Source organism: Solanum tuberosum, unplaced genomic scaffold (assembly GCF_000226075.1).
Source record: "Solanum tuberosum cultivar DM 1-3 516 R44 unplaced genomic scaffold, SolTub_3.0 scf00271, whole genome shotgun sequence".
NCBI classification, from domain to species: Eukaryota; Viridiplantae; Streptophyta; class Magnoliopsida; order Solanales; family Solanaceae; genus Solanum; species Solanum tuberosum.
Genome location: NW_006239192.1, coordinates 780,925 through 808,655, shown reverse-complemented (window position 1 = coordinate 808,655; position 27,731 = coordinate 780,925). Strand labels below are relative to the sequence as shown.

Below are 27,731 nucleotides of genomic sequence, written 5' to 3'. Positions count from 1 at the left end.
TTAAGTCTTATATGCACCCTTACATCTTATTATGCATGCAAAGTGTTTGATTAGCAAGGTATGAATATGTGTTGTATGAAGGTGTTTATGTGAAAGGCTTTCTCACATATGTATACATACACATGAATGAATGAATCAGGTTATGATAATCTAGTGAAAGTGAGTCTCTTGAAAGGTTTCCTCAATTGTACTCTAAACTAAACTATGTTATGAATATGGTATGACTATGTGAAAGGTCATTCTCACATAATGTAGGTTCTATCATGAAAGTTCATTCTCATCTTAGAAATCTTTGAGCTATATGATATGAGGGATTAAGTCCCTAAAGCCTACTTTATTAACTATGTTAAATAAAGGCTTAAAGATGATTAAAATGGGAGTTGGAGGTTAGCACCGAGTGAACATGAAAAATGAGAATGGGGGCTTCACGTTTAGCAAGTCCGGCTTCCCACAAGAGAACCTTCACGTTTAGCAAGTCTGGGTTCCCAACATAGATGTTGTCTGATGAGATGGAAACCTCCACGCCTAGTAAGTCAAGGTTTCTAGTAACAATCTCCTTGTTCCATAACTACGTGCCCCCGTAGATCTTAGCTTAGTGGATCCACTAGATAGCTATTATATATGTAGGTCCTACCTTGGCAAGTAGTACCCTCTCTTTTCGGTGTAGGAGTATGACACTGGATTTCATGTAAGCTCACATGGTCTATGTCGGTTATGGCAATGTCTCCCGAAAGTTAAGAAATGAACTAAGATAAGAATATGAACTCTAGTCATGATTTCTTGAAGAGTTACTTACTGTAGGTAGGACTATGGACCCTACTTATGCATTGCACAAGCGGACTCTAAGACTAAATGGGTTATGACTAATGATGTAGTAAATGAATGAGTCCATATATGATGTTATGAAGTATGTTGGTCTTATGTCTAATGTTAAATGAAGATATTATGACTTGTTGAATATGATGTGCCTAGTCTATGGTGGCTTCCTAGGAACACTTGGTGTGAGTAGTATTATGGGATGCTACTTGCACATTGCACTAGTGTGACTTGGGGGTTGTCTTAGGTGATGGTTCCTATGTGAAGACTATGTCTTATGGTGTGCTTGTGACTCTATGAATATATATGGTTGGGTTGATGAAGGCTATATGTAAGTTCACCCTTGGTAACCTTAAGGTGATACATTGCACCAAGTATTTCCTAAGCATTGCTTAAAGAAAGGAGTTAAGATAAAGAGAAAGCTAATGTATTGTATGCATTGAATGTGCCTAAAATGTTATAAGTGGCTCTATGTGCTATTATGAATGGTTTCCATGTGTATGATGATGTATGTGGTTTATATTGTTCCTATTGTACTAAATGTTCTTGAAGTTTCTCTAAAAAGGCATGATGCATGGTTTCCAACTAAATGTCCTTTTAAAAGCATGTTTTGTATAGTTATCATACTTAGTGCATTCTTGTACTAACACCATTCTTCTTCATCTTTTTACACCAAGTGTAGGTGGTGGTAGCTAAAGGGCCTTCCTAGAAGTGATGAGCTTGGCTTACTATTCCCAAGTTCGGGTGTGTCCTTAAAGATTCAAGGACCTTTATGTTAAAGAATTTCCTTAAGTTCAATGTATTAGATAGTAGTTTCTTTTGTATTGTAAGGGCTATGTCCCTCTTGTGTTGTAGTCGTGTTTTAAGATGGCTACCTTGAGACTTAGTACTTCAATTTTGTATTAAAGGTTTAAGTGAGGTGACATTTAAGTCTTGTGTTATATTATGGAAAAGTTTTAAATTTTCCGCTATTTTTCTATGATAAATGTTATGAAGAATGTTAAGGGCTTGTATAAGACCTCCGAGAGGTCGAATACGCGGGTAACGGCTAGGGGGTGCTCTCGGGTTGTTACACATCTCATGAGAATAATCTAGATGACCCGGCCTATTGTATTGACGGGAGAGCATCTACCTCATTTATCATATCCACTCGGTGCTAAGCATTATTCTCCAAATTATACATAATTAGTCTTGAATTGCATTTACATGTGTGAAGGAATACTTTTCCCTTCATTCAATACAACTCATAAAATAGCTCATAGATTCATTTAGGCGAGAATGAACTTTCAACCTTCATAAACAAGCATAATTCAACCTTTAAAAGCAACTTTGAAAGGAATCCATGGGGTTGAGTTGAAACCCTAACTAATTGAGTTTTCTAGATTTGAGATAAGAACTTTTGAAGGGGTTCCTTGGGTGATGGCTACCCAAGGATGAAAACTCCAATACCTTAAGTGTAGAATCCAACCAAATTTGTAAAGATCCTTTCTTCAAGCTCTACTTGATCTCTTTCCTTGTTCTTCAATGAAGGTTTCTAGAGGGAAGATTTTGGTGAGGAGAGTATTTGGATTTTGATTTGGGGTCTTGGGTTATCATGAATTAATTAAGTGTTTAATGACAAAAAATAGCTTATATAGGTGTAATAAGTCCATATAAAATGACCCTTAATGAAAACTAATTAAAAAGGAATTAATTGGAAACCACTTACCTTGGCTGAGATTTTGGACAACATCACAGGTGCCATCCACGCCCTTGGACCTACGAACTGTGGGTGCATTGACTCCCCGTCCTACAGGTCCGTGGATGGTGGCTGCAACTCCTCACCTTGGGGCCTGACCCACGACTCCCACCTATGGGGCATGGGTCCATCTACTGACCGTAGATGGCCATCCGTAGGTCACACATTTTGATAGCTTTTTGCTCTTAGGGGCAACCTTGGGGTTAGGCTTTAGGGTCCCTCTCAAGGACCCTTGGTTGGTCCTTGGGGGGTCGTACCTTGACGTTTAACCCTTATAACCCTCAGTCTAAGTTCGAGAAGTCAATATACAACCTAAAACCCCACATCAAACTCAAAAACAAACTCGTTAGGCTCTAGTTTCACTTACTAATTTCCGTTAGGCTCTAGCTTGGTATTACTAGTTTTCTGGGTTGTTACCTTCACATAGAAGCTGGATACAAGAATGGTGATTATACTAGTTTATGTGGATGACCTCTTAGTAACAGGAAATGATCATCAACTCATTTTGGAAGGCACTGCAGTCCAGGTTCAAGATAAAAGATCTTGGTGAAATGAAATACTTCCTTCGGATTGAAATCGCAAGGTTAAAGCATGGCATCTTGATGAATCAGAGTTAGTTTGCTAGGGAGTTAATCACAGAATTGGGGCTTGTAGGATCTAAACCAGCAACTACTCCTATGGAATTTAACCAAAAGCTAACATCAGTTGAATTAGATGATCACATAGGAGTAAAGGGAGATGATAAGTTAGAGGAAGCAGGACCATATCAGGGATTAATTGGAAAGCTTCTATATTTAACCATGACCATACCAGATATATCATATGACGTGCACACACTCAGCCAATTCATGCATTGTCCAGAGAAGTCTCACCTGGAGTCTGCCTCAAGAGTTATGAGGTACATTAAGAATGCTCCAGGACTTGGTGTTCTTATGAGTTCAAAGCAGTGGAATGAGCTCATAGGTTTCTGTGATGCAGATTGGGCAGCACGCCCTATGTCAAGAAGGTCACTAACATGTTATTTGATGAAGCTTGGTGATTCACTGATTTCTTGGAAGTTTAAGAAACAAACAACTATATTTAGAAGTTCAGCAGAAGCAGAATATAGAAGTATGGCATCAGGAGTATCAGAAATATTATGGCTTGTTGGGTTATGCAAGGAGTTGAATATGAAGGTTCAATTACCAGTAACTTTACAGAGTGATAGCAAGTCAGCAATACAAATTGCTGCAAATTCCATTTTTTATGAAAGGACAAAACACATAGAAATTGATCTACATTTTATCAGGGACAAAATTCAGGAAGGAGTGGTCAAGACTGAATATATTTCTTCAAAGGATCAAGAGGCTGATCTATTTACCAAAGCTCTAGGGAGAGGACAACACAACTATCTTGTAGACAAGCTAGGAATGATCAATGTCCTTGCATCACCTAGCTTGAGGGGGAGTGTTGAGAATAACAAGAGATAGCACATGGATTGATGACATGGAGGTTTCACTTGGATCAGTGACATGGCACAAATTAGTTAGTTAAGCTGATTATTGTTAGTACAATTAGTGAGGTGTAGCTATTACAGATTAGTTGGTTAGAGAAATGTACAGCTCAGCTAGATTAGTTAGATGATTTCATTATGTATATAAATGTAGCTAGATGCTTCTTATACTCATTACGATTGAATACATTTTTTTCATTTCACATTCTTCTTCTCTTAGCTTAACTAACTCTCTCCTCATCTGAGTTAGGTTAGATCTGAGTTTCCTCCATTAATGGAAACTTCTGTATACAAATGAATTTCATCAGACCTCTTGTTCAGTTTAGAATAAGTGATAATTTATGTGACATTTTTCATTTTTCGATATTAATCAACTAATAAGTAACATTTCAGAAAACTTATACTCCTTTCATCCAATTCATGTGGCTACTTTCGTTTTCCATTTTTTTTTTTTAATATATTGGTTGTGTGCCATATGTTTAAAAAGATAATTACATGACTTTTGTGGAAAAAAGTGATAGTTATATGGATATAATCATCATATATATGAAATAAAAATAAAAACACATTATAAGAACGTAACGTCTTAAAATGCAACTAGATATATGTACTATAAATGATTTCTATGAAGCCAAGTACATATGTAGTTGAATGAAAACAAACATCTCAACGTAAATCTATATATGAATTTAATTATTGAGGTAGGCTACCACAGAGGAGATAAATAGTTAAATACTGTTGAGTGATGCTGTAATAGTATACTGGAAAACAAATAAATATTTGTTGTATTAATTATGAATGGGTGGTTTACGGTGTGGTGGGTCGTAATCCATCTCTATAATGTCTCCATATAAATTCTTCTTATTCCCACTCTTGGAAGCAATGTGTATTTCATGAGTTGTTGACCATCTTGCACCCTACAAAACCATTAACAAATCATGTTACCTCAATAGTTTTCGTATTTAACATTATCTAACAACAGTACTATACACACTTAAAAGGTGTGTTTGGTACGTACTAAGGAAAATATTTTCTCGATGCTTATTTTCTGGTGTTTGATACATAAATAGAAAATATGATTCCAAGGGCATTTACATAGACAGGTAATTAAATTACCTCTTTTTTTCCAAATTAGATATCAAGACTAATTAAAATGGCTTGTCTATTTAGTACTAATGTAATTATGGAAATATGATTTTGATATTTTCGTGCATATCAGAGATACGGAGCTTGCTTACAAATACACATTAACGTAGTACTGAGTAGTTGATTCTTTTGCTTATAAGTAGGGTCAAGAATTCCATGCGCTATTCATTTTGTGGAACTGAACAAACTTGATGAAATGTGGTGTCCACCTTGATTCATTAGATATTTAAAAGTGGGTGTCGATAAAATTAGCTCATAAAAATATTATTTGTTACATTCATTCAGGGTATATATTATTTATTACATTCATTCAGGTTTGATGAGATATGAGTGTAAAGTAGTTAAGGAGTTAGTTATTTCACTAAGATGCTCAAGGGTAGTATAGACCTTTTGTATTGTTTGTTACAACTAATTCCTTTCAAGTTAGTTAGTTAGTTTGATTAGAAGTTAGATTCTATAAATAGTACTTTTCAGCATTGTAATAGTTAGTCTTTGAACTCAAACAATGAGAGTTTTCTCTTCTTCTATCTTAGCTCCTTGTTAATGGAGGTTTTGTGTTAATTCTGTTTCAGTTCATTTTAGTTCATGGTATCAGAGCCACACACAGTGATTACTGTGATAGGCAATTTCGATTGAGGATTATAGAATCGAGTTACAGATTCACAGATCCATCAATCCATCAGTTCATCAGTCGGTCTATAGGTTTTACACAAAGTCTTGGGTGAAATCTTTAGATAATTGGTGAGTGATTAGCTTCCGCAAACAATTGTTGATCAGCAGTGAATCAGGATGACGAATGGAAGAACAGCTGCAGACTCGATTCCAGGCAACAATGGAGAAAACACAGGTGTATCAATGTCGATACCTAATTCTGTAATTGGCCAAGGTATTGACTACAATCATCCTCTTTTTCTCAGTCCTACAGATTTAAGTGGAGTAAATCTTATTTCATTTCAATTACTTGGAATTGAGAACTACTCTCTATGGAATAGATCGATTACACTAGCATTGTTAGGACGCAATAAACTGGGGTTAATTGATGGAACCTGTAGTAAAGAGATGTTTAGTGAAGAATTGTGGGGACAATGGGAGAGAATGAATGTTGTAGTACTGTCCTGGTTGATGAACTCAGTGTCGAAAAGTTTACTGAGTGGAATTGCTTTTGCTACAAATGCTTCTCATGTTTGGAGTGATTTAAAAGAAAGATTTGACAGGGTAGATGGTTCGAGAACCTATAGTCTTCATAAAGACATTGTATCGCTACAACAGGGGACTGCTTCTGTTTCTGTGTATTACACCAGACCTAAGACCTTGTGGGATGAGTTTGAGGCTGTAATTCCTTCTCCTGGATGTAATTGTGCTAAGTCGAAAGAGTTTGTAAACCACTTGAGTAGACAAAAATTGTATCAATTTTTAATGGGGCTTAATGAGTCATATCACCAGGCTAGAAGTCAAATTTTAATGATGAATCCCTTACCAACTGTCAATCATGCTTATGCTATGATAGTAGGGGATAAGAGTCAAAAAGTTGTGATTTCACACATTAGCAATATGGGGCTGACTTCTGAGAGTATGGATCCTATGGCCATGTATTCTAAATCATTTGTTGTTGGTTCTACTTCAAGAGTGAATCAAAGGTTTAAAAGGAACTCTCTTCTCATTTGTGATTTCTGTAAATGTAAGGGTCATAGTAAAGAATTTTGCTACAAAATTGTGGGGTATCTTCCTGATTTCAAGTCCAAAAGGAAGGTTCAAGGTGGTGTTCCTTCAGGCTCCAACAATCCTGGTTCAGGTCAGGCTCATTTTTCTTATGGCTTGAATACTAATGTGCATGAAACAGGATGGGATCTGAAGTCTGCTACTGCACAAAGTGAGCATGGAAGAGTGGATGGTAATAGCATTTTTAAAGCAGCAAGTCAAGAAGAAATAGATGTGAAACAATTACTGAAGGGTTGTACATTCACAAAGGAACAATATGACCATATTCTTAGAGGTCTCACACAAAACCAAGGCCCTGCAACATCTGAGAGCAATACTACTTTTGTTGCTCACACTGCAGGTAAATCCTTGTTTGTTTTTTAGAATAATGACGTGTGGATTGTAGACTCTGGTGCAACAAACCATATGGTTTCTCAGATGGACATGTTTATAAAAGGTTCTGTGTCAAAATTACAGATTCCTAAAATTATACATCTGCCTAATGGAGATACTACGCAGGTTACTCATGTTGGTTCTTGTGCCTTAACAGACATGAGTGTTATCTCAAATGTATTTTACTTACCTGAATTCAAGTATAACTTGATGTCTGTAAGTAAGTTGACAAAGGAACTTGATTGTTCAGTTACATTCTTCCCTAACTTCTGTGTTCTTCAGGAGCTTTACAATGGGAAGGTGAGAGTGGTAGGTAAAGAAGCAGGGTATCTGTATACACAAAGTTCTGGAGGTGATGAAAAGAATACTGCATTGACAGTAGCTCAAGTCCCATCTGATATGGAATTGTGGCATCAAAGGCTTGGACATGTGTCATTTGTAGTACTAGCTAAGCTGTTTGATTTGAATATCAATAGTATGTGTAAGGTCTCCAAATGTTTAGTATGTCCCTATGCAAAACAGATTAGACTTACTTTTCCATCTAGTAGTATCAAAAGTTGTACCAGCTTTGATTTGATTCATGTTGATCTTTGGGGTCCATACAATACAGGTACCTTTGATGGAAATAAGTACTTTCTTACCATTGTTGATGATTTTTCCAGAATGACTTGGCTCTTCTTACTTAAACACAAGTTTGATGTATGTGTAGCATTAAAGGTTTTTCTGCAGTATGTTAAGAATCAATTTGCTAAACAAGTCAAGGTGATAAGATCTGACAATGGTACTGAGTTTGTACTATAATGTTTGTACTACAATGTTTCAGGAGTTGGGTATTATTCATCAAAGGTCTTGTCCTTATACCCCTCAGCAAAATGGGGTAGCTGAGAGGAAACATAGACACTTACTACAAGTGACAAGGGCATTGAGGTTTCAGGGTAAGATTCCATTGAAGTATTGGGGGCATTATGTTCTAGCTGCAGCATATCTCATTTATAGAGTTCCTAGTTGTGTTCTGAATTATCAAAGTCCCTATGAAATATTATATGGAAGTAAACCTAGATTGACACATTTGAGAACTATTGGATATCTGTGTCTTTCCAAAAATCTAGTTGAACATGACAAAATGATGCCAAGATCTAAGTCTGCAGTTCATATGGGGTATTCAGAGACACAAAAAGGTTATGTTTTATTTGATCTTACTGCTAAAACATTCTTTGTTAGCAAAGATGTTATATTTAGAGAAGATCTATTCCCTTTCTCACAGATCAAGATGTCTGAAAAACATTCCTTGTTTCAAAATCCACTGTCAGATTCAGCTGTTCTATTTGATACTTACACTACTCAATTTTTCCAAACACCTAGTTCTATCAATGATCAACTATCCTGTCTTGAAGGTTCATCTGTGTTACCAGATGTTGAGATTGTTTCTTCAGATGTTTCTGATTCAGTTGAGGAACCAGTTCCAGCAGTCACAGAAACTGTTATCCCAGCTTATCCCAGAAGATCTACCAGAACTAAAAATACTTCTACATGGCTCAAAGATTTTGTTTCCTCAAAATTGCATTCCAAAGTGCAATATCTTGTGTGCAATTATATCAGTTATGGTCATCTTTCTCGTACTTATCAGTCATACATTGCTGCTACATCTTCAGTTAGAGAACCTACCACCTATTCAGAGGCTGTGACAGATACTAGGTGGGTAGATGCTATGAAAACTGAGATTCAAGCCCTTGCAAATAATAAGACTTGGGAGATAACTAAGCTACCACCAGGAAAGAAACCTATTGGCTGTAGGTGGGTTTACAAGATTAAATACAAGTTCACAAGAGAGAAAGAAAGGTTTAAAGCAAGGCTAGTTGCTCAGGGGTATAGTCAACTGGAAGGTATCGACTATCAAGAAACTTTTTACCCTGTTGTGAAGATGGTGACTGTGAGGACAGTGGTGTCTTTAGCTGCTTCAAGACATTGGCACATTCATCAAATGGATGTGTTCAATGCCTTCTTACAGGATGATCTTGATGATGAGATTTATATGCAGCTCCTTCAAGGCTTTGTTAGTCAAGGGGAGAAGATATGCAGACTAACAAAGTCATTATATGGGCTCAAACAGGCTCCAAGGCAGTGGAACCATAAGCTGACTGAAGCTCTTACTACTCTTAACTTCAAACAAAGTCAATATGATCATTCCTTATTTGTCAATAAGTCAGAAACATGCATTGTTGTGTTGTTAGTATATGTGGATGATATGATGATTACAAGCAGCAGCTTAAAGTTAATAGAGAAGACAAAACTGGAATTGCAGCAGGCTTTTAAAATGAAGGACTTAGGTGAATTGAAATATTTTCTGGGCATTGAGTTCACTAGGTCAGCAGAAGGGATATTGATGCATCAAAGAAAGTATGCTTTGGAACTTATAACTGAGGTTGGGATGTCAGCAGCTAAGCCTGCAGGTACTCCTATTGATGTTAATGTTAAACTAACCTCAAAACTATATGATGAACATGAGAAAAGTCATGGAGCTCCTGAAGATTTTCTAATAGATCAATTGGAAAACTATTGTATCTGAACATGACAAGACCAAACTTGTCTTTCAGCACACAAAACCTAAGTCAGTTTCTACAATAGCCAAAGAAATCTCACATGGATGCAGCCATAAGAGTAGTGAGATATCTGAAAAAACAACTTGGGTAGGGGTTATTGTTTCCTAGCTCTTCTGATGAAGTAGTCACTGCATTTTGTGATGCAGATTGGACATCTTGTCCACTTACCAGAAGATCAGTAACAGGCTATGTGGTTAAGGTAGGGAACTCCTTGGTGTCATGGAAGGCAAAGAAGCAGACTATAGTTTCCAAGAGCTCAGCTGAAGCTGAATATAGGAGCCTTGCCTCCATTGTGTCAGAGTTAATTTGGTTACTTGGATTACTTAGAGAAATAGAAGTTGAAGTGCAGCTACCAGTTAAAGTGTATAGTGATAGTAAAGCTGCCATACAGATTGCTGCAAATCCGGTATATCATGAGAGGACAAAGCAGATTGAAATCGATTGTCACTTTATAAGGGAAAAATTACAACAAGGTTTGATCAAAGTTAACTACCTTCATACACAAGAGCAGCCTGCAGACGTATTGACAAAAGGGCTATCAAAGTATCAACACGAATATCTCTTATCCAAGTTAGGTGTCTTGAATATTTTTTGCCCCACCTAACTTTGAAGGGGAGTGATGAGATATGAGTGTAAAGTAGTTAAGGAGTTAGTTATTTCACTAAGATGCTCAAGGGTAGTATAGACCTTTTGTATTGTTTGTTACAACTAATTCCTTTCAAGTTAGTTAGTTAGTTTGATTAGAAGTTAGATTCTATAAATAGTACTTTTCAACATTGTAATAGTTAGTCTTTGAACTCAAACAATGAGAGTTTTCTCTTCTTCTATCTTAGCTCCTTGTTAATGGAGGTTTTGTGTTAATTCTGTTTCAGTTCATTTTAGTTCAAGGTTCCTACATGGCGTATGTGTATTATATCATGTAGGACACATGTGTCTATTTGTTCAACTTCATACTAATTTAAGTATTTACTTGCGCACTCTCAATTAAACTTGAAGAACAGAGATGTCACATGAAATCAAGTTTAAAAAAAAACATATTTATATATTAAGCATGTTTATGTATTATGTCTTTCTTATATTAAAGACACTTTCTTGAATTTAATTACCTTTGTTTTTGCTGCCTTAAGCAAACGTACTGCGTGGGGCAAAGCTGATAGAGACAAATCAGAGCCAATCATTTCACTACCTGCATGTCCAATCCCATCAATAACATGCAAATCATACATACTAACGAAACAAACAGTTGAAATGAAAGCAAGGCCAAATTATTCTACATTCATATTCCACTTGGACAAGACTTGAGAAACAAAATAAACGGAGGAAAATATTTTAGAAAATTTCAGAACTTCATATTCTAGTAGGAAATTATAAACTATGATTGAAAGCATTGATTGAAAAACGTTAAAGCTTAACACACAATGAATTGTCGTCGTCTGTCAAATATAGTCTTTATTTACCATGTGTGTTAAGCTCCATTTTAATTTATGTGATGCATGATTAGAAATGAATATCTTACAAATAGTATTATATCATATGAACCGAAATGAATGAAGAGTAAGAGAGTGCACCTGAAAACGTGACTTTAGTATCATAATTATTTTCTTTGTGGAAGTCTTGGATTGATCTTTTGGCGATTCCTTTAGGACTCATGTTTTCTAGACGAGACGAATCAGTGCTAAAATAAAGCTCCTCTAATACAGCCTGTTGCATGTGCATAATTTTGTTATTTTTTAAAATAGCAAGCTAGTTTCAAATTGTAATTATAAGTTGAATTGTACCTTGTTAGGTAGTGACCTGAGAGCAATAGATGGATGGCTGGGAAAGTAAATGATGATGATGACCAAAAGTAAGAAGAAGGAGAGATAAGATGAAGACGAAAACAAAAGAGACATCATGATTGATATTAGTCTTTTTCAAAGGGTTGGTTCATGAGAAGATATGCCTAAAAGTTGTAGCAACTAATTTATAATGGAGGAGAAATACACAATAAGTAGAGATCGAGCTGTTAAAACACCAGCCCAACTCAATTCAAAGTCACATCAGTTGTGTTGCAGTGGTGGACTGTTTCACCTTTAATCAGAGTTTGAGTCCTGAGTATGGAGAAAATTATGATACATTGGGAGCGTCACCCCAAATGAGTCTTGCAATGTGCGATCCAAATTTAATTGAGGCTCTAATATGAGTTCGGAACAAGTGGGAAACCAAAAAAAAAAAGTCAAGGAATTTAATTTGATGAATTAGGACAGATTAATCTTTCATTTGAAATGACTCTAAAATGGTCGGTCTAACCCAATCATAAAAGCACCGGAGGCTAACGCGGACTAGCCCTTCATTTTTTTAATAGATTTTTTTAAAACGTAATCCCCTATTCATATAAGTAATATTTTGGATGGAAGTATTGGTTTGAAACTCCATTAAATTGATGACATTCCAAAACAACCAAAAAAAAAAAAAAACTTAAAACTGGAATATCTGTCAACAGTTAAGTATAAGCTTTTTAAAGTTAATTTTTGGGAAAAATTACATGGTTAAGCAAATATATTCTAGTTAATTAGTCATTATAGTTATAGTTTTAGTTAATTACCACTCACGATCAACATTCAGTGATAATTACATGGGCTGAGGTTTCGAGTTTGTATAATTTGCACATTTGTATAATATAATTTGTATAAATTTTGTATAATATATTTTGTATAATATAATTTGTATAATTGTTTAAAGTTCATATGTGTTTGTATAAATTCGTTATTTCAAGTTTATACAAAAAGTAGCTCAATTAAACAAACACATCCCCGAATTATACAAACAAGGCAGCTTAAATTATAGTTACAACCCGTAAATATGCAAACTATAGCTATGGAGCATAATTAAATTTATTATAGTGGCTATTTGCGAAAATTCCCTTTTTTATTAACTAATGAATTTGATTTAAACTATGTTGGTCAACGAAGCCAACCCAGGCCCAGCCTCAAGGGTCAACAAGCTAAGCTAACTTGGGTTGGACCTATGAGCCTGAATTTAAATTGGACTAAAAAAAATGGTCATTCACCCAAATATTCTTATTTTGCGGTGCTCCTTCAACTGTTTAAGTAAAAAATTAGTAGTCGTAAATATTCTTTATATTGAAATAATAAATAATTTATCATGGGACATAAATTTATATTTTTATAAATATTATGATATCATATAAGTTGTGTCATAAAAAGCGTAACAAGTTAAATGGTTGTCATCAAAATAACAAATAATTTTTTGCAATATAATTATGTATATGTTTGTCATAATATTTCACAAGTTATGTCGTGTATATCGATCCAAAATAGTTCTCTAAAAAGGATAAAGAGCATCTGTCCCAAAAAGTATAACTCCATTTTCTAAACACACTATAGCAAATTTTGAAGAAAATACTACATTATGTGTGTTACATAAATTAATTCCTACAAAAGACAAAGCTCTCCAAACTATTTTCAAGTGAATTAGCTCTAAGTAGAAACAATGTATTTTATAATGCTAGAACAACATGCATATTAATTATTAAAGCAAATTCATACAAAAAACTTTCCATACACGTCTTGATATATAATGATAAATCAAATCATACAGTAATATCCTTTTGGCCAGAATTTAGTCTGATAAAATAATATATTTCACTCTATGTTATTTTATCTATTTGAACATTTTTACTCTTTTAATTTTATATCTTTTAATTAAAAAATAAAAAAAGATCAATATATTTGATTAAAAAAAAAATATTATAGACTTTTAAAATTTCTGATCAAATTCAAACCAAATATTTTGGCCATTTATCATTACCCTATCCAAAATATCACTTCACTCCAGCTATTAGATGATTCTGATTGGTGCTACAAAGTGCGGAACCTTCCTTGTTTTCAAATAATACCAATTTAAATACATTGACTTTAAATATTTCGACCTTTTTACTGCTTATGATGCAAATTCAACTTCTTTCTCTTGTGCTTATCAAATGAACTTGTGCGACCATTGTTTTTCATATCCAAAACACAAAGTATAAAAGAATATATCCCTCTCCATTATTTATATGAATTTGGTAGAAAACTAAGATATTTATTAATCTTCGATAAAAGAATCAATACAATAGTTTTAGAGATCATAAAGTTATACAATATTTTTCACTGTAAATACTCAGCTATTCTGAAGACAGTCTGCTGGAAATCCTTGAGGAAATCGCTTAGAATCAGTGCAGTAATTATAAACCATGTAATTCTTCTGCACCCATTTGAGCCTCTCTTGGCTTGTGTTATCTAACTCTTCATTCAACCATGAACTGTTAGTTGAAGTTGTAGTATTGGAATTGCAAGAAGACGGGGAATTGGGAATACAAGCATTCGCATTGAAGTTTCTATAAGAAGCACTAAAGGGTGCTTGGCTCCAATCAGTCTTGACAAGTCCTCCTCTTGTAGCCCAATCATCTGCATTCCAAAGACTTGAATATATCCTCATTGGTTGGTTCTTCGGATATGAAACTCCCATTGATTCACTATTCTTGTATTCTCTAATGGGCATTCCGTCCACATAGAATCTGTTCAATCAAAAAATAAGAGAACCCCAAATCAAGGTTTATCCCAAAAGAATGTGTTAGATTTGAAGTAAGATTGAATGTTTAACTACTTACATGATGCGTTGTGGATTCCAAGTGATGGAATAGGTGTGGAAATCAGCAGTAGGGTCAAACCAGAGATGGAATTGCTGATCTCTGTTTCCTTTGCCTTGGCTAAATACGTTAGTGTGGAGAGTATAAGGATCACCACTTAAATTTCCCAAGAATTCAAAATCTATCTCATCATGTGTTGGTCCTTGTGATGACAACTGCAATAAATTTCAAAAAATAAAAAGGTTCAATTTCATTTCAATTCAATAAACACGTAGCTCAAAAATCATATAAGAAAAGAAATTAAGGGAATTACATAATAAGCAGTGACAGTGCCAGCAGAATTTCCAGTGACTAGTTTGAGCTGCATGTCAATTTTACCAAAGAGATATTCATTCTTCGATTGAAAACCAGAGCCAGAGATTTTGTCAAGTGAGAGAGTAAGGAGGTCGCCATTGTTGAGTATCTTTGCTCTGCCATCACCCCATGTTATCTCAAATTCTTGATCTAACGTGTTTCCAATTGCAATGCCAAAAGCACTAACCATAAAACACATTACAAGTACTAACTTAGAAGAAGAAGCCATGTTTAATTCTTAAGATTTCAAAGTTTGTTGGATGAATTGGAGTTGGAAAGCTAGATGGGGTTTTATAAGGGTTTATACCACCCCCACCTCACCAACAAATAAGTAGGTAGAGCGTGTGGGGATAGGCTTGAGGAAATAAAGAGGAAGGTTCAAAGTAATACAGAAAGCAAGAAAAAAAAGATTGAGCTGGAAACAGGATAAAAAATGATGGCATCAAAGCTAAGTGACAGCCCATATATGGTCAGTCTTTCCAAGACTCGCACTATCATTCTCATTGGAACTAGTTTTTTTTGTTTTTTTTTATAATTTGGTGTTCGGTATTTATATCAAAGCCTCACTAAATTTGAATTTGCATTGAAAAAACCCACATTGGAGGATAAAGGATCTATAACAAAGGTGAGACTCTAATTTGAAATTTAATGAAGAAATATTTACCATTCCACCATAACTCTCGTTATTATTGGAACTAGTTAAACTTGTGTATTGTTCCCTTTGTTTATTCAAGTGTACCTACAGTACCGCCTTAAGGTATTTGAGTAGCAAGAGGTTACATCCCGTGGCAATATTATCTGTGGACCAAACAGCTAACATTTTACAAATTTCAATTCAAGATATGCATCTAATCCGGCTGTACTCCTAATACATTCGGGTAATTTTTTGCTCCTCGATTGGCCCTTTCAATTTCATTTATTTAACGTGTACACTTTCCATTGTGCATTTGCATTTTGATCATTGATCAATATTTTACTAACCATGATCATCCATGTTCAAACAACAAAAATATTAGAAAATAGGCAAAAGTTCCCCTGCACTTTATGGTATCCAGAATACTAGAAATGGTATCACCTAATGGATTTAAAAAGAAATCAAATTATTTAAAATTCAGAGCAAGTTATTTGATTCTCAGCTTGAAACATATTTGTTTTGTTAAGATCGAGAATAAATTTGAGTCAAAGTATAATGAAATATTTGGACCAAAAGTATAATAGAAGGTGGTATATTTAGACCGAAAATATAACAAGAGATATAGGACCTGTTTGGCCCCAAATAAAACTTGGGAAAACTTGGAAAAAATTTGGAAAACACTTGGCCAGCGGTGTTTTGCTACATAACTTGGCAAATATATTTGTCAAGAATTTCAAGTTTCCAAATACTAAAAAAAACTAGTTTTTGGGTCAAGTTATAGTACTTGAGAATTTTAAAAAATTCAAAAATCACCCCCAAACTTCTATATTTTATAAAAAAAATCCATTATTTTGTATCTACCATATCTATCTATTACTACCAATAAATAACAAGATTACTCCTCTATCTATTAAACAACATGCTCACCAATCATATTAAACATCTCTATCTATTAAGTAACAAAGGAATGTGATATTATTTGCAGGACTACAAGAAAAGTGAAAGAGAGCCTAAGCATGACAATGAGTTATTTAACTATAGACATGTCTCTTTGCGTAATGTAATTGAAAGAACATTTGGTGCGTGGAAAAGTAGATTCAGAATACTACAACAAGACATGAACAACTATGATTTAGGCATGCAAGTGAAAGTAGTAGTTGATTGTGCCATATTACATAATTCTTTTGCGTGAAAATCAAAACAGTGATGAAATATTCAATGAACATAAACGTGATGATATGGTTACTGATGAAGATGACGAACAATCGACTCAGAGTAACAATATTGTTTTGTCTTCTCTGTCTTCTAATCTAACAATGAATGCTTGTAGGGAAGAGATTGTCCGTAGAATGTGGGAAAATTATATTAAGGAACAGTTTGTTACCACCTCCTCCGGAAGAATCCGAATTCTAATTTCAGTGACAAAATTGAGAAAAAAGAACAAATTGTTTCTAATGGATTATAATTATAACCGAATCAATGACAAGTTTGAATATGTGATTAATGTATTGCTCTTGCATATATTGTTATTTTGTTGTTGTTGATTGTTATCAATTATGTTATAAGGTTATTTTTTAATTGAGCATATTCACTATAAATAGATAATATAAATTTATGGATATTTTTAATAGTTTTTAGAACTATGGAAATAAATTATATTTTTTGAAATAGTCAAATATTCCTAAGAAAACTTGGGGCAAACACACAGTGTAATTTCACCAAACGATCCCTCAGTAACAAAACTAAAAATTAAGATGTTTGTAATCCTCTGCTACTGGTTGGTGCAGAACAATAAAAGAATCAATATAATAGTTTTATAGATCAAAAGTAAAAGAATACAAAAAATTTCACTGTAAATGCTCAGCTATTCTGAAGACAATCTGCTGGAAATCCTTGTGAAAATCGTTTAGAATCAGTGCAGTAATTATAAACCATGTAATTCTTCTGCACCCATTTGAGCCTCTCTTGGCTTGTGTTATCTAACTCTTCATTCAACCATGAATTGCTTGTTGAAGTTGTAGTATTGGAACTGCAAGAAGATGAAGAACTGGGAATACAAGCATTAGAACTGAAGTTTCTGTAAGAAGCACTAAAGGGTGCTTGGCTCCAATCAGTCTTGACAAGTCCTCCTCTTGTAGCCCAATCATCTGCATTCCAAAGACTTGAATATATCCTCATTGGTTGGTTCTTCGGATATGAAACTCCCATTGATTCACTATTCTTGTATTCTCTAATGGGCATTCCGTCCACATAGAATCTGTTCAATCAAAAAATAAGAGAACCCCAAATCAAGGTTTATCCCAAAAGAATGTGTTAGATTTGAAGTTCTGTAAGAAGCACTAAAGGGTGCTTGGCTCCAATCAGTCTTGACAAGTCCTCCTCTTGTAGCCCAATCATCTGCATTCCAAAGACTCGAGTAAATCCTCATTGCTTGGTTCTTCGGATATGAAACTCCCATTGATTCGCTATTCTTGTATTCTCTAATGGGCGTTCCGTCCACATAAAATCTGTTAAACCAAAAATAAGATAACCCCAAATCAAGATTTGATTTAAAAAGTCACATATTTTTGAAGAAAGATCGAATCTTTAATTACTTACATGATGCGTAGTGGATTCCAAGTGATTGAATATGTGTGGAAATCAGCAGTAGGGTCAAACCAAAGATGGAATTGCTGCTCTCTGTTTCCTTTGCCTTGGCTAAATACATTAGTGTGGAGAGTATAAGGATCACCACTTAGATTTCCCAAGAATTCAAAATCTATCTCATCATGTGTTGGTCCTTGTGATGACAACTGCAATAAATTTTCAAAAAAGAAGTTCAATTCCATTTCAACTCAATAAACTCAAAAATCATTTAAGAAAAAAGAAAATAAGGGAATTACATAGTAGGCAGTGACGGTGCCCGCAGAATTTCCAGCGACAAGTTTGAGCTGCATGTCAATTTTACCAAAGAGATATTCATTCTTGGATTGAAAACCAGAGCCAGAGATTTTGTCAAGTGAGAGAGTAAGGAGGTCGCCATTGTTGAGTATTTTTGCTCTGCCATCACCCCATGTGACGTCGAATTCTTGATCGAACTTGGCTGCAATTGCAATGCCAAAAGCACTGATCATAAAACACATCAAAAGTAGTATTAACTTAGAAGAAGAAAAAGCCATGTTTAGTTCTAAAGATTTCAAACTTTAATTTGTTGGATGAATTAGAGTTGGAGTGAGGTTTTATAAGGGTTTATACCACCCCACTTCAGCAACAAAGAAGTAGCTAGAGCGTGTGGGGTTATGCTTAAGGAAATAAAGAGGAAGGTTCAAAGTAAAACCGAAAGCAGGAAAAAAAGATTTGAGCATATATTGAGCTGGAAACAGGATTAAAAATGATGGCATCAAAGCTAAGTGACAGCCCATACATATATGGTGAGTCTTTCCAACCCTCACACTATCATTTTCATTGGAACTGGAGTCCGACTAAATCTAAATTCGCATTGGAAAATCTCAAATCGAATAGGCTCTCTAACAAAGGCGACTCTATACCCCGGAGACTCGAATCTAAAACTTCTAATTAAGAATGAAGAAGTATTTATCACTACACTACAACTCTCGTTGATCATTCGAACTACTTCAACTTGTGTATTGTTTCCCTTTGTTTATTCAAGTGTACCTACATTGTATTATTTCTACTAGTTGGGTTTAGTCACCCCTTAAAATATTTGTCTAGCAGGGGATTATATAGCGTGGCTATATTATCTGTGGACCAACCAGCTGGCTTTTTACAAATTTCAATTCAAGATGTGCATATAATCCCACAGTTCTACTACATTCGTGTAACTTTTGCTCCTCGATTGGCCTTTTTAATTTCATTTCTTTATCATGTATACTTTCCAATGTGCATTTGATTTTCGTTCATTTAATATTTATTAACCATGATTCTCCAGGCTCAAACACCAAGAAGAAAATACAAGTTTCGTGCACTATATGGTGTCCAGAATATTAGAAATGGTATCTTTTTTTGGTCAGATTAGAAATGGTATCACCTGATGGATTTAAAAGAAATCGAGGTATTTAAAAATTACAAGTATCCTTAGAATATGACTTCTTCTTTTTTCTTATGACTGAAATCTCAAAGATACGTATAAACTTAACAAGGGTTCTATTACCTTCTAAACTAATTTAAAATGAAATAAATACATTATAAGGCAAGTGATGAGTGAACAAAATTAAACACATGTAATTTTTTAAGTGGTAACTTTATAATTAGTTAGTACACTTATTTATTGATATTAAAACTTATATATATTTAATTATTTACATTTCTTTCTTTGTAAAATATTTATTTTATTTTGTTTCTCACTTTAAACTTTTTATATTTTTTCTTTCATTAATTTCTTATCTTTTCACTTTTAATTATTTTTAAAAATTATACTTATTTTTTTTTTTAAAAAAAGCATCCTTTAATTTTAACGTTTTAATTTTTTTAATGTTTAATTTGATTTCTTCACTTATTTTGCTATCCCTTCGAAATTAACTTATCTTAAATACAAGATGTTTGAAATCAAATCAAAAGGAAAGACAAAGAAAATAAAAAGAGTAAATAAAAGAAAAAAAACAATGAATGAAGTTTTAAAAAAAAAGTTTAGATACAAGGTAAGAAAATATATATTAACTTAATTTAAATATATGATAAAAAAAATAAAAATATTTTAAAAAAAAACAAATTTAAAAATTTTAGAAAACATTTACAAACATGGCAGACACATGTGTACAAACACAGTCAACTTGGGTGGTTGAAGGTGTCACGTCAGCATAAAAGGTGCACAAAAATATCAAAAAATGAGTTCGGGGTGATAGAACCTTAGTTAAGTTTATGTGTCTCTCCGAAATTTCGATCATAGTCTAAGAATGCTTGTGTCATATCTCTATTTAAAATTAAGAGTGAATCATTTGATATTTTACTAAATATATGATATTTGTTGATTAAGGCATATAAATGATAGGGAAAATTGTACATAATGGCTAACTATTAATTCAAATTAAATGGTATAATCACATTTTGATTTAATTGTGTCATGTAGCAAACTGTTTGTCAGCGCCTCTCTCCCTCAAACTCTCGCTCGCCACTCTCCTCTCTCGCTCACTCCCTCTGTGCTCGCCTCTCTCGCTTTATACAACAGAAGTGTATAAATTGCGTTTCTGTTTATATAAAGTGAGAGAAAATTGTATATATACATGCAAATACATATATATTCGTCTTATACACTTATAATTATATAATAAAAATATTTCTCTGCCCAGTTCTCTTTTGCCTTTCTCTCTTTCTCGTTTTATACAACAGAATTGTATAAATTGTGTTTCTATTTGTATAAAGCGCGAGAAAATTATATATACACATGCAAATACATGTATATTCATCCTATACACTTATAATTATACAATAAAAACATTCCCCTGCCCAGTTTTATGTTTGTATAATGTATAATTTATGTTTGTATAAAGCGAAAGAGAGCGATTTTTGATATACAAATATTTTTGTCAACGAATTTATACAAACGAGAAGGCTTAAACAACAATTTATACAAATGGCCTGCCAACGAAATTATACAATTCTGAAGAGGAGCCAACGAATTATACAATTGCTTCTTTTTGTATATATGTATAGCGAAATAGACAGCTTTCAATTGTATATGTATAGCGAATTATACATATATATGTTTGTTATGGAACGCAATTATGCAAATTTTGCTATAGCATACAAATATGATTTTTTTATTTGCTATATGTGAAAGTTGCTCTAAATGATATACAATATTTTGTGACGGAGGAAATTAGATTGGGTCAGTTTCTTACCATTTTCGATTGGGCTTTTCACTGTTTATCATGTGCACTTTCCAAAGTGCATTTAATTCATTCGATGTTTATATAATTACTCCCTCTATCCCAATTTATTTGACTTACTTATATTTTAGTCAATCCCAAAAAGAATGACATATTTATATATTAAGTACTATCAATTTAACTATAAAATTTCTATTTTGCCCTTAATGAAATGATTTACCGTCACACAAATTTATATCATTCATTTTAAATCACAAGTTTTAAAAGTCTTCCTTTCTTTCTTAAACTTTGTGTCGAGTCAAACAACCTCACATAAAATGGGACGGAGGGAGTATATAATTTAGTAATTATAACGATTTTTTTATTTGTCATAATCAATTATAGGGTAATTAGAAATGGATTATTTGATTAAACAAATATTATTACATAATTAAGTTAAATAATTTGACTTTTCTCCCGCCTTCTCATCAATTTAGATAGGAATTTTAAAAATGATGCCAATTCACCTCTTTTGTACTTTGCAAAAGAGCTGTAGTAGCATAATTTTTCATATCCAAAACACTAAGCTATAAAAGAATATATCTATTTCATTGTCAATACAATAATAAGATGTTTCTAATCCTCAATAATTAATGCATCTTCTGGTTGATGCAGAACAATAAAAGAATCAGTACAATAAATAAAAGAATACACTATTTTTCACTGTAAATGCTTAGCTGTTCTGAACACAATCTGCTGGAAATCCTTGTGAAAATCGTTTAGAATCAGTGCAGTAATTATAAACCATGTAATTCTTCTGCACCCATTTGAGCCTCTCTTGACTTGTGTTATCTAACTCTTCATTCAACCATGAATTGCTTGTTGAAGTTGTAGTATTGGAACTGCAAGAAGATGAAGAACTGGGAATACATGCATTAGCACTGAAGTTTCTGTAAGAAGCACTAAAGGGTGCTTGGCTCCAATCAGTCTTGACAAGTCCTCCTCTTGTAGCCCAATCATCTGCATTCCAAAGACTCGAGTATATCCTCATTGCTTGGTTCTTCGGATATGAAACTCCCATCGATTCACTGTTCTTGTATTCTCTAATCGGCGTTCCGTCCACATAGAATCTGTTCAATCAAAAAATAAGAGAACCCCAAATCAAGATTTATCCTTAAAAGAATGTGTTAGATTTGAAGAAAGATTGAATGTTTACATGATGCGTTGTGGATTCCAAGTGATGGAATAAGTGTGGAAATCAGCAGTAGGGTCAAACCATAGATGAAATTGTTGTTCTCTGTTTCCTTTGCCTTGGCTAAATACATTAGTATGGAGAGTATAAGGATCACCACTTAGATTTCCCAAGAATTCAAAATCTATCTCATCATGTGTTGGTCCTTGTGATGACAACTGCAATAAATTTTCAAAAAAGAAGTTCAATTTCATTTCAACTCAATAAACATGTATAGCTCAAAAATTATATAAGAAAAGAAATTAAGGGAATTACATAGTAAGCAGTGACAGTGCCAGCAGAGTTTCCAGAGACAAGTTTGAGCTGCATGTCAATTTTACCAAAGAGATATTCATTCTTCGATTGAAAACCAGAGCCAGAGATTTTGTCAAGTGAGAGAGTTAGGAGGTCCCCATTGTTGAGTATCTTTGCTCTGCCATCACCCCATGTTATCTCAAATTCTTGATCGAATTTGGCCCCAATTGCAATGCAAAAAGCACTGATCATAAAACAAATTACAAGTACTAACTTAGAAGAAGAAGCCATGTTTAATTCTTAAGAGATTTCAATGTTTGTTGGATGAATTTGAGTTGGAAAGCTAGATTGGGTTTTATAAGGGTTTATACCACCCCCACCTCACCAACAAATAAGTAGCTAGAGCGTGTGGGGTCTAAGGCTTGAGGAAATAAAGAGGAAGGTTCAAAGTAAAACAGAAAGTAAGAAAAAAAGATTGAGTGTATATTGAGCTGGAAACAGGGGAAAAAAATGATGCCATCAAAGCTATGTGACAACCCATAAATGGTAGTGTCTAGTCGCATTGAAACTCGGTTAAATTTGAGTTTGCATTGGAAAGTTTTACATTGGGGTAAAATATTTTCTAACAAAGGTGACTTCATACTCAAAAAGATTTGAATTCAAAATTTATGAGGGAGGATTGCTCAAGTCCATATAACGAAAGCCTAAACGGGGATGAACCTGAATCTGATATCATTTAAAAATATGTCATCTGAGTCTAACTCAACCTCAAAAGTTAGCTTATGAAGGGAAAATTACTCAAATCCATATAAAGATACCATCAGTCAATTTTTCGACCAATGTGAGAGTTTTGCCCACTTTCACATCCATTACAACCCTGGTTAGTCTCACATTATCATTTTCATTGGAACTAGTTCAACTTTAATGTATTGTTTTTTATTCAAGTGTACCTACATTGTATTAGTTGGGTGTAGAACCGCCTTAAGGTATTTGACTAGGAAGAGGTTATATCCCGTGGCTATATTATCTGTGGACCAATCAGCTGGAGCTGGTCTTTAACAAATTTCAAATCAAGATGTGTATCTAATCCCACACTACTCCTACATTCGTGTAAATTTTGCACCATTTTCATTTTTCAGATTGGCCTTTTCATTTGTTTATCATGTACACTTTCCGTAGTGCATTTTGCATTTCCTTCATTCAATATTTTGTCAACCATCATTCTCCATCCTCAAACAACAAGAACAAAATAAAAGTTTCCCTGCACTATATGGTGTCGAGAATATTAGAAATAGTATAAATTGGTGGATTTATTAAGAAAATAATGAATTACAATATTTATTAGACTGTTCAAAATTTTAAATCAAACTGAAATAATATGTTAAAAGATAAAAACTATAAACAAGTATAAGAAAAAATCTACTTTTATGTATAAAATAAATTTTAAAAATTATATATATAATGTTGAGTTGATTTGGACTCGGGCTGACTTTTTAAAGTTAAAACTAACCCAACCCAAATATGTTCAAAAAAGAATTTTCAATACCAAACCACTAGTTGGGTTTCTTTTCTCGATTGTTGTTCCGTTTTTTCACCCCTACATTGAACTATACTCGAAATTTCAACGTCACATCTAAACTTAACTGTGGTTCTATTATCTTAATAAATTATTTTAAAATAAAATAAATACACCCTAGATGCTGACATGGCATAGAGAAACACATGTCTTTTTTTTAATTGGTCATTTTATAATGAGTTAATACACATAATTATTGACATTAAAAATTATAAATATTTAATTATTTCATTTCTTTATTTGTAAAATATCTATTTCTCTCCTCACATTAAACTTTTTTTCTCTTTTCACTTTTAATTATTTTTAAAAATTTACGTGTATATATATATATATATTCAAAAAAGTGCCCTTTAATTTTAAAGTTTTAATTTTTTTAATATTTTATTTAGTTTTTTTACTTATTTTGATATATGTTTGAAATTAATATATTTTAAATATTTGGAATTAAATTCGAAATCGAATCAAAAGAAAAGATAAAGAAAAAGAATAAAAAAAAAACAAAAAAAAACAAAAAAAAAACAATGAATGAATGGCACTTGTGTCTTAGCCCAGGGTTTTTTTTTTTTTCAGAAGGTCACGTAATGATTGAAATTTGTATAATTATACTTCCTCAAATCATAATAATTGATTTTTTAGTCTTTATTTAATGTTTAAAATAAGTTAATTGTTCAATATATAAGAGAGTTGTAGGAAATTTCTTTTATATTTGCATTTCATTTACATAGGTGATAAGTTTAAGAGAGTTAGTTGTTCATATTTATAATTTTGCTTTAAATTATTTCTATTTTTTAAAATAATTTGAGAATAACTAAAAGGTCAAAAATGTAAAGTGATAGTTCAATTTATGTCCTAAATTATTTTTCTTAATGGGGTGCATTCTCTCAAAAATTTAGTTAATATGAACTATAGGGAGTATAACCTAGTAATTATATAGTATAGTAATTATAATGATTTGCTTATTTGCCATAATGTAATTATAGTGTAATTATAAATATATATTTTTATTGCAAAAATATAATTATATAATTAAGTATGAGCTAGCGTTTGACTCCAAATTCCCAAATATGCTTGGCAAATCATTTTTAGGTGAAGTTTCACCATGCGCTTGCCCATAAATTTGAAAGAAATATTTGACTATTTCAAAAAATATGATCTATATCCATAATTCAAAAAAAAAAAACCTTTAATTTTGTATTATCATTTTATAATGAACGTGTTCATTAAAAAAAATAACCCTAGAACATAATTGATAAGAATTAACCACAACAAAATAGCAATATGGGAAAGAGCAATACCTTAATTGCACACTCAAACTTGTTACTGATTCAGAATTACTTATAACTCATTAAAAATAAATTGTTCTTTTTTTCTCAATCTGGTTATAAGTTATTAATGGAGTAATTTGATAGATAAATATTACTCCTTCCGTCCCATTTTATGTGAGGTAGTTTGACACGGCACAGAGTTTAAGAAAGAAAGAAAGACTTTTAAAACTTGTGGTTTTCATTAAGTATAAAATAGATAATTTATAGTTAAATTGTTACTCAATATAAAAATGTGTCATTATTTTTTGGACCGACTAAAAAGGAAAGTAAGTCACATAAATTGGGACAGAGGAAGTAGTTGGAATTAATAAATGATGGGTGTTTTTTTATAAAATATAAAGTTTGGGGTATTTTTTAAATTTTTAAAAATTCTCAAATATTAGAACTTAGCCAAATACTAATTTTTTTTAGTATTTGAAAACTTGGGATATTTGAAAACTATATTTATCAAGTAGTGGCAAGTTGTATAACCAAACACCATTTTCAAGTTTTTCCCAAATATATTTATGGTCAAACGGGTCCTAAATATTTAGCCTTTTCTCCCGCCTTCTCATCAATTAAGATAGGAATTTGAAATGATGCAAATTCACTTTCATTCTACTGTACTTCCATCTCCAACCCTCTCTATTTTACTATTCATTCTCTATAATTTGAAACGATGCAAATTCGTTTTCATTCTACTGTAATCTATTTCCAACCCTCTTTATTTCACTCTTCAGTCTCTATATTTGGAGTGTAAAATAGAGAATGTCTTCTTCAAACACTCTTTATTTCACCTCTAATCTCCAATTATATAAAGTTGAATAGTAATTCTCCAATCAACCACAAACAACAATATTTATATTATGATAGCTTTCAAGAGAAGCAATAAACAATGTTATTTTATTCATGATTTTGTGAAAGGACAAAAAATAGCACAATTAACACAACGGCGCATGGAGCTGAATCTATCAAGAACACATAAAAACTTCAATCGAATCAAAGGTGAATTGGAGGTCATATGCGGAAAAACAAAGGAAAGATCAATTTACATGAGGTAGTACGAGTATGGAGGACCACCGAAACTTGTTATCCATTCAGGGGCGGCTCAACGTAATTGGAGATCTAAAGCGAAATTTCAATTCGCGGCCTAAAATATAACTAAACTTTATATACGTATTTATTCAAAAATTATTTTTCTTATACTATTTAGATGAAAATCATTAGTATTTAATAGTATATATTATTTTTTCAGTTACTAGTTTTAGATAAGATTTTATCAACTCAACATTGAAAAACATCATTTAAGTGAGGCAATTATTATATGTATTGTTAACATAATGCTATAAGTGATAAGTTGATAAATATTAAATAAAGATAAGAGTTAGAACTATAGAATTTGACTCAAAAAGTTGATGACTTGGTATACCTCATTTTAATATGCTTGTAGTAATGCTTGAAACTAAAATTTAAAAAGAAATAAAAAAGAATTTGTAATTCACTTTGTTCAACACTTTTCACTATTAATTCTTATTTTTAACACAATACAAAAAATGTTAAAGTGGATAAAATAATTTATTTTAAAAAAAATTACACCTTTTATCATAAATAATCAATTTTTTCTATAAAAATTTTAGGACATAATTTATTCTTGATAAAAATTTGGGGCCCCGAAATTTGGGGCCTAAGGCAAAGGCCTTATTTTCCAAACCACAGAGCCGGCCCTGTATCCATTCTTAAGATTTGAAAGTAAAAAATAAAGACGATTAGATGTGGGAAGGTAGATAGATGAATCGACTTTTTACAAACGTTATAAGGGAGATACTCGACGTATTGATGAATTAAGATACATCAGAGATAGGACTAAGTTAAAAGAACTTGATGCTGCCATGAGTGATATATAGAAGGTGAAGAGTTACTTTTCTAAATGCAAAGAAGATGTAGACGATAAATCTAGATTTTTTTGTTTTCCATCTTACTCCCTCTATCCCTAATTATTTGTCTGCTTTTGAATTAACACATTTATTTAAAAAATAATTATTGACATAGTGAGTTTACCA

General features: G+C 32.8%; 4 protein-coding genes across 4 annotated transcripts; all 4 read right to left on the bottom strand.

Moving 5' to 3' along the window:
• Window positions 1–4,698: 4,698 nt before the first annotated feature.
• Window positions 4,699–11,817, bottom strand: LOC102599853 (uncharacterized). Its single transcript, XM_006358201.2, has 4 exons — window positions 11,662–11,817; window positions 11,452–11,584; window positions 10,990–11,069; window positions 4,699–4,963 (listed from the first exon to the last, which is right to left on the bottom strand). Exons 1-4 carry the CDS (start codon window positions 11,776–11,778, stop codon window positions 4,835–4,837), a joined length of 459 nt encoding a protein of 152 aa, XP_006358263.1. The 5' UTR covers window positions 11,779–11,817; the 3' UTR covers window positions 4,699–4,834.
• A 2,118-nt stretch (window positions 11,818–13,935) lies between these two features.
• On the bottom strand, window positions 13,936–15,141 carry LOC102599527 (probable xyloglucan endotransglucosylase/hydrolase protein 23). Its single transcript, XM_006358200.2, has 3 exons — window positions 14,827–15,141; window positions 14,535–14,728; window positions 13,936–14,441 (listed from the first exon to the last, which is right to left on the bottom strand). The coding sequence occupies exons 1-3, from the start codon at window positions 15,094–15,096 to the stop codon at window positions 14,045–14,047; spliced, it is 861 nt and encodes a 286-aa protein (XP_006358262.1). The 5' UTR covers window positions 15,097–15,141; the 3' UTR covers window positions 13,936–14,044.
• Window positions 15,142–17,283: 2,142 nt separating this feature from the next.
• Window positions 17,284–18,682, bottom strand: LOC102598420 (probable xyloglucan endotransglucosylase/hydrolase protein 23). Its single transcript, XM_006358196.2, has 3 exons — window positions 18,384–18,682; window positions 18,100–18,293; window positions 17,284–17,758 (listed from the first exon to the last, which is right to left on the bottom strand). The coding sequence occupies exons 1-3, from the start codon at window positions 18,657–18,659 to the stop codon at window positions 17,362–17,364; spliced, it is 867 nt and encodes a 288-aa protein (XP_006358258.1). The 5' UTR covers window positions 18,660–18,682; the 3' UTR covers window positions 17,284–17,361.
• Window positions 18,683–21,888: 3,206 nt separating this feature from the next.
• LOC107057655 (probable xyloglucan endotransglucosylase/hydrolase protein 23) lies at window positions 21,889–23,132 on the bottom strand. The gene is made up of 3 exons (XM_006358197.2): window positions 22,813–23,132; window positions 22,522–22,715; window positions 21,889–22,435 (listed from the first exon to the last, which is right to left on the bottom strand). The coding sequence occupies exons 1-3, from the start codon at window positions 23,080–23,082 to the stop codon at window positions 22,039–22,041; spliced, it is 861 nt and encodes a 286-aa protein (XP_006358259.1). The 5' UTR covers window positions 23,083–23,132; the 3' UTR covers window positions 21,889–22,038.
• Between the last annotated feature and the right edge of the window lie 4,599 nt (window positions 23,133–27,731).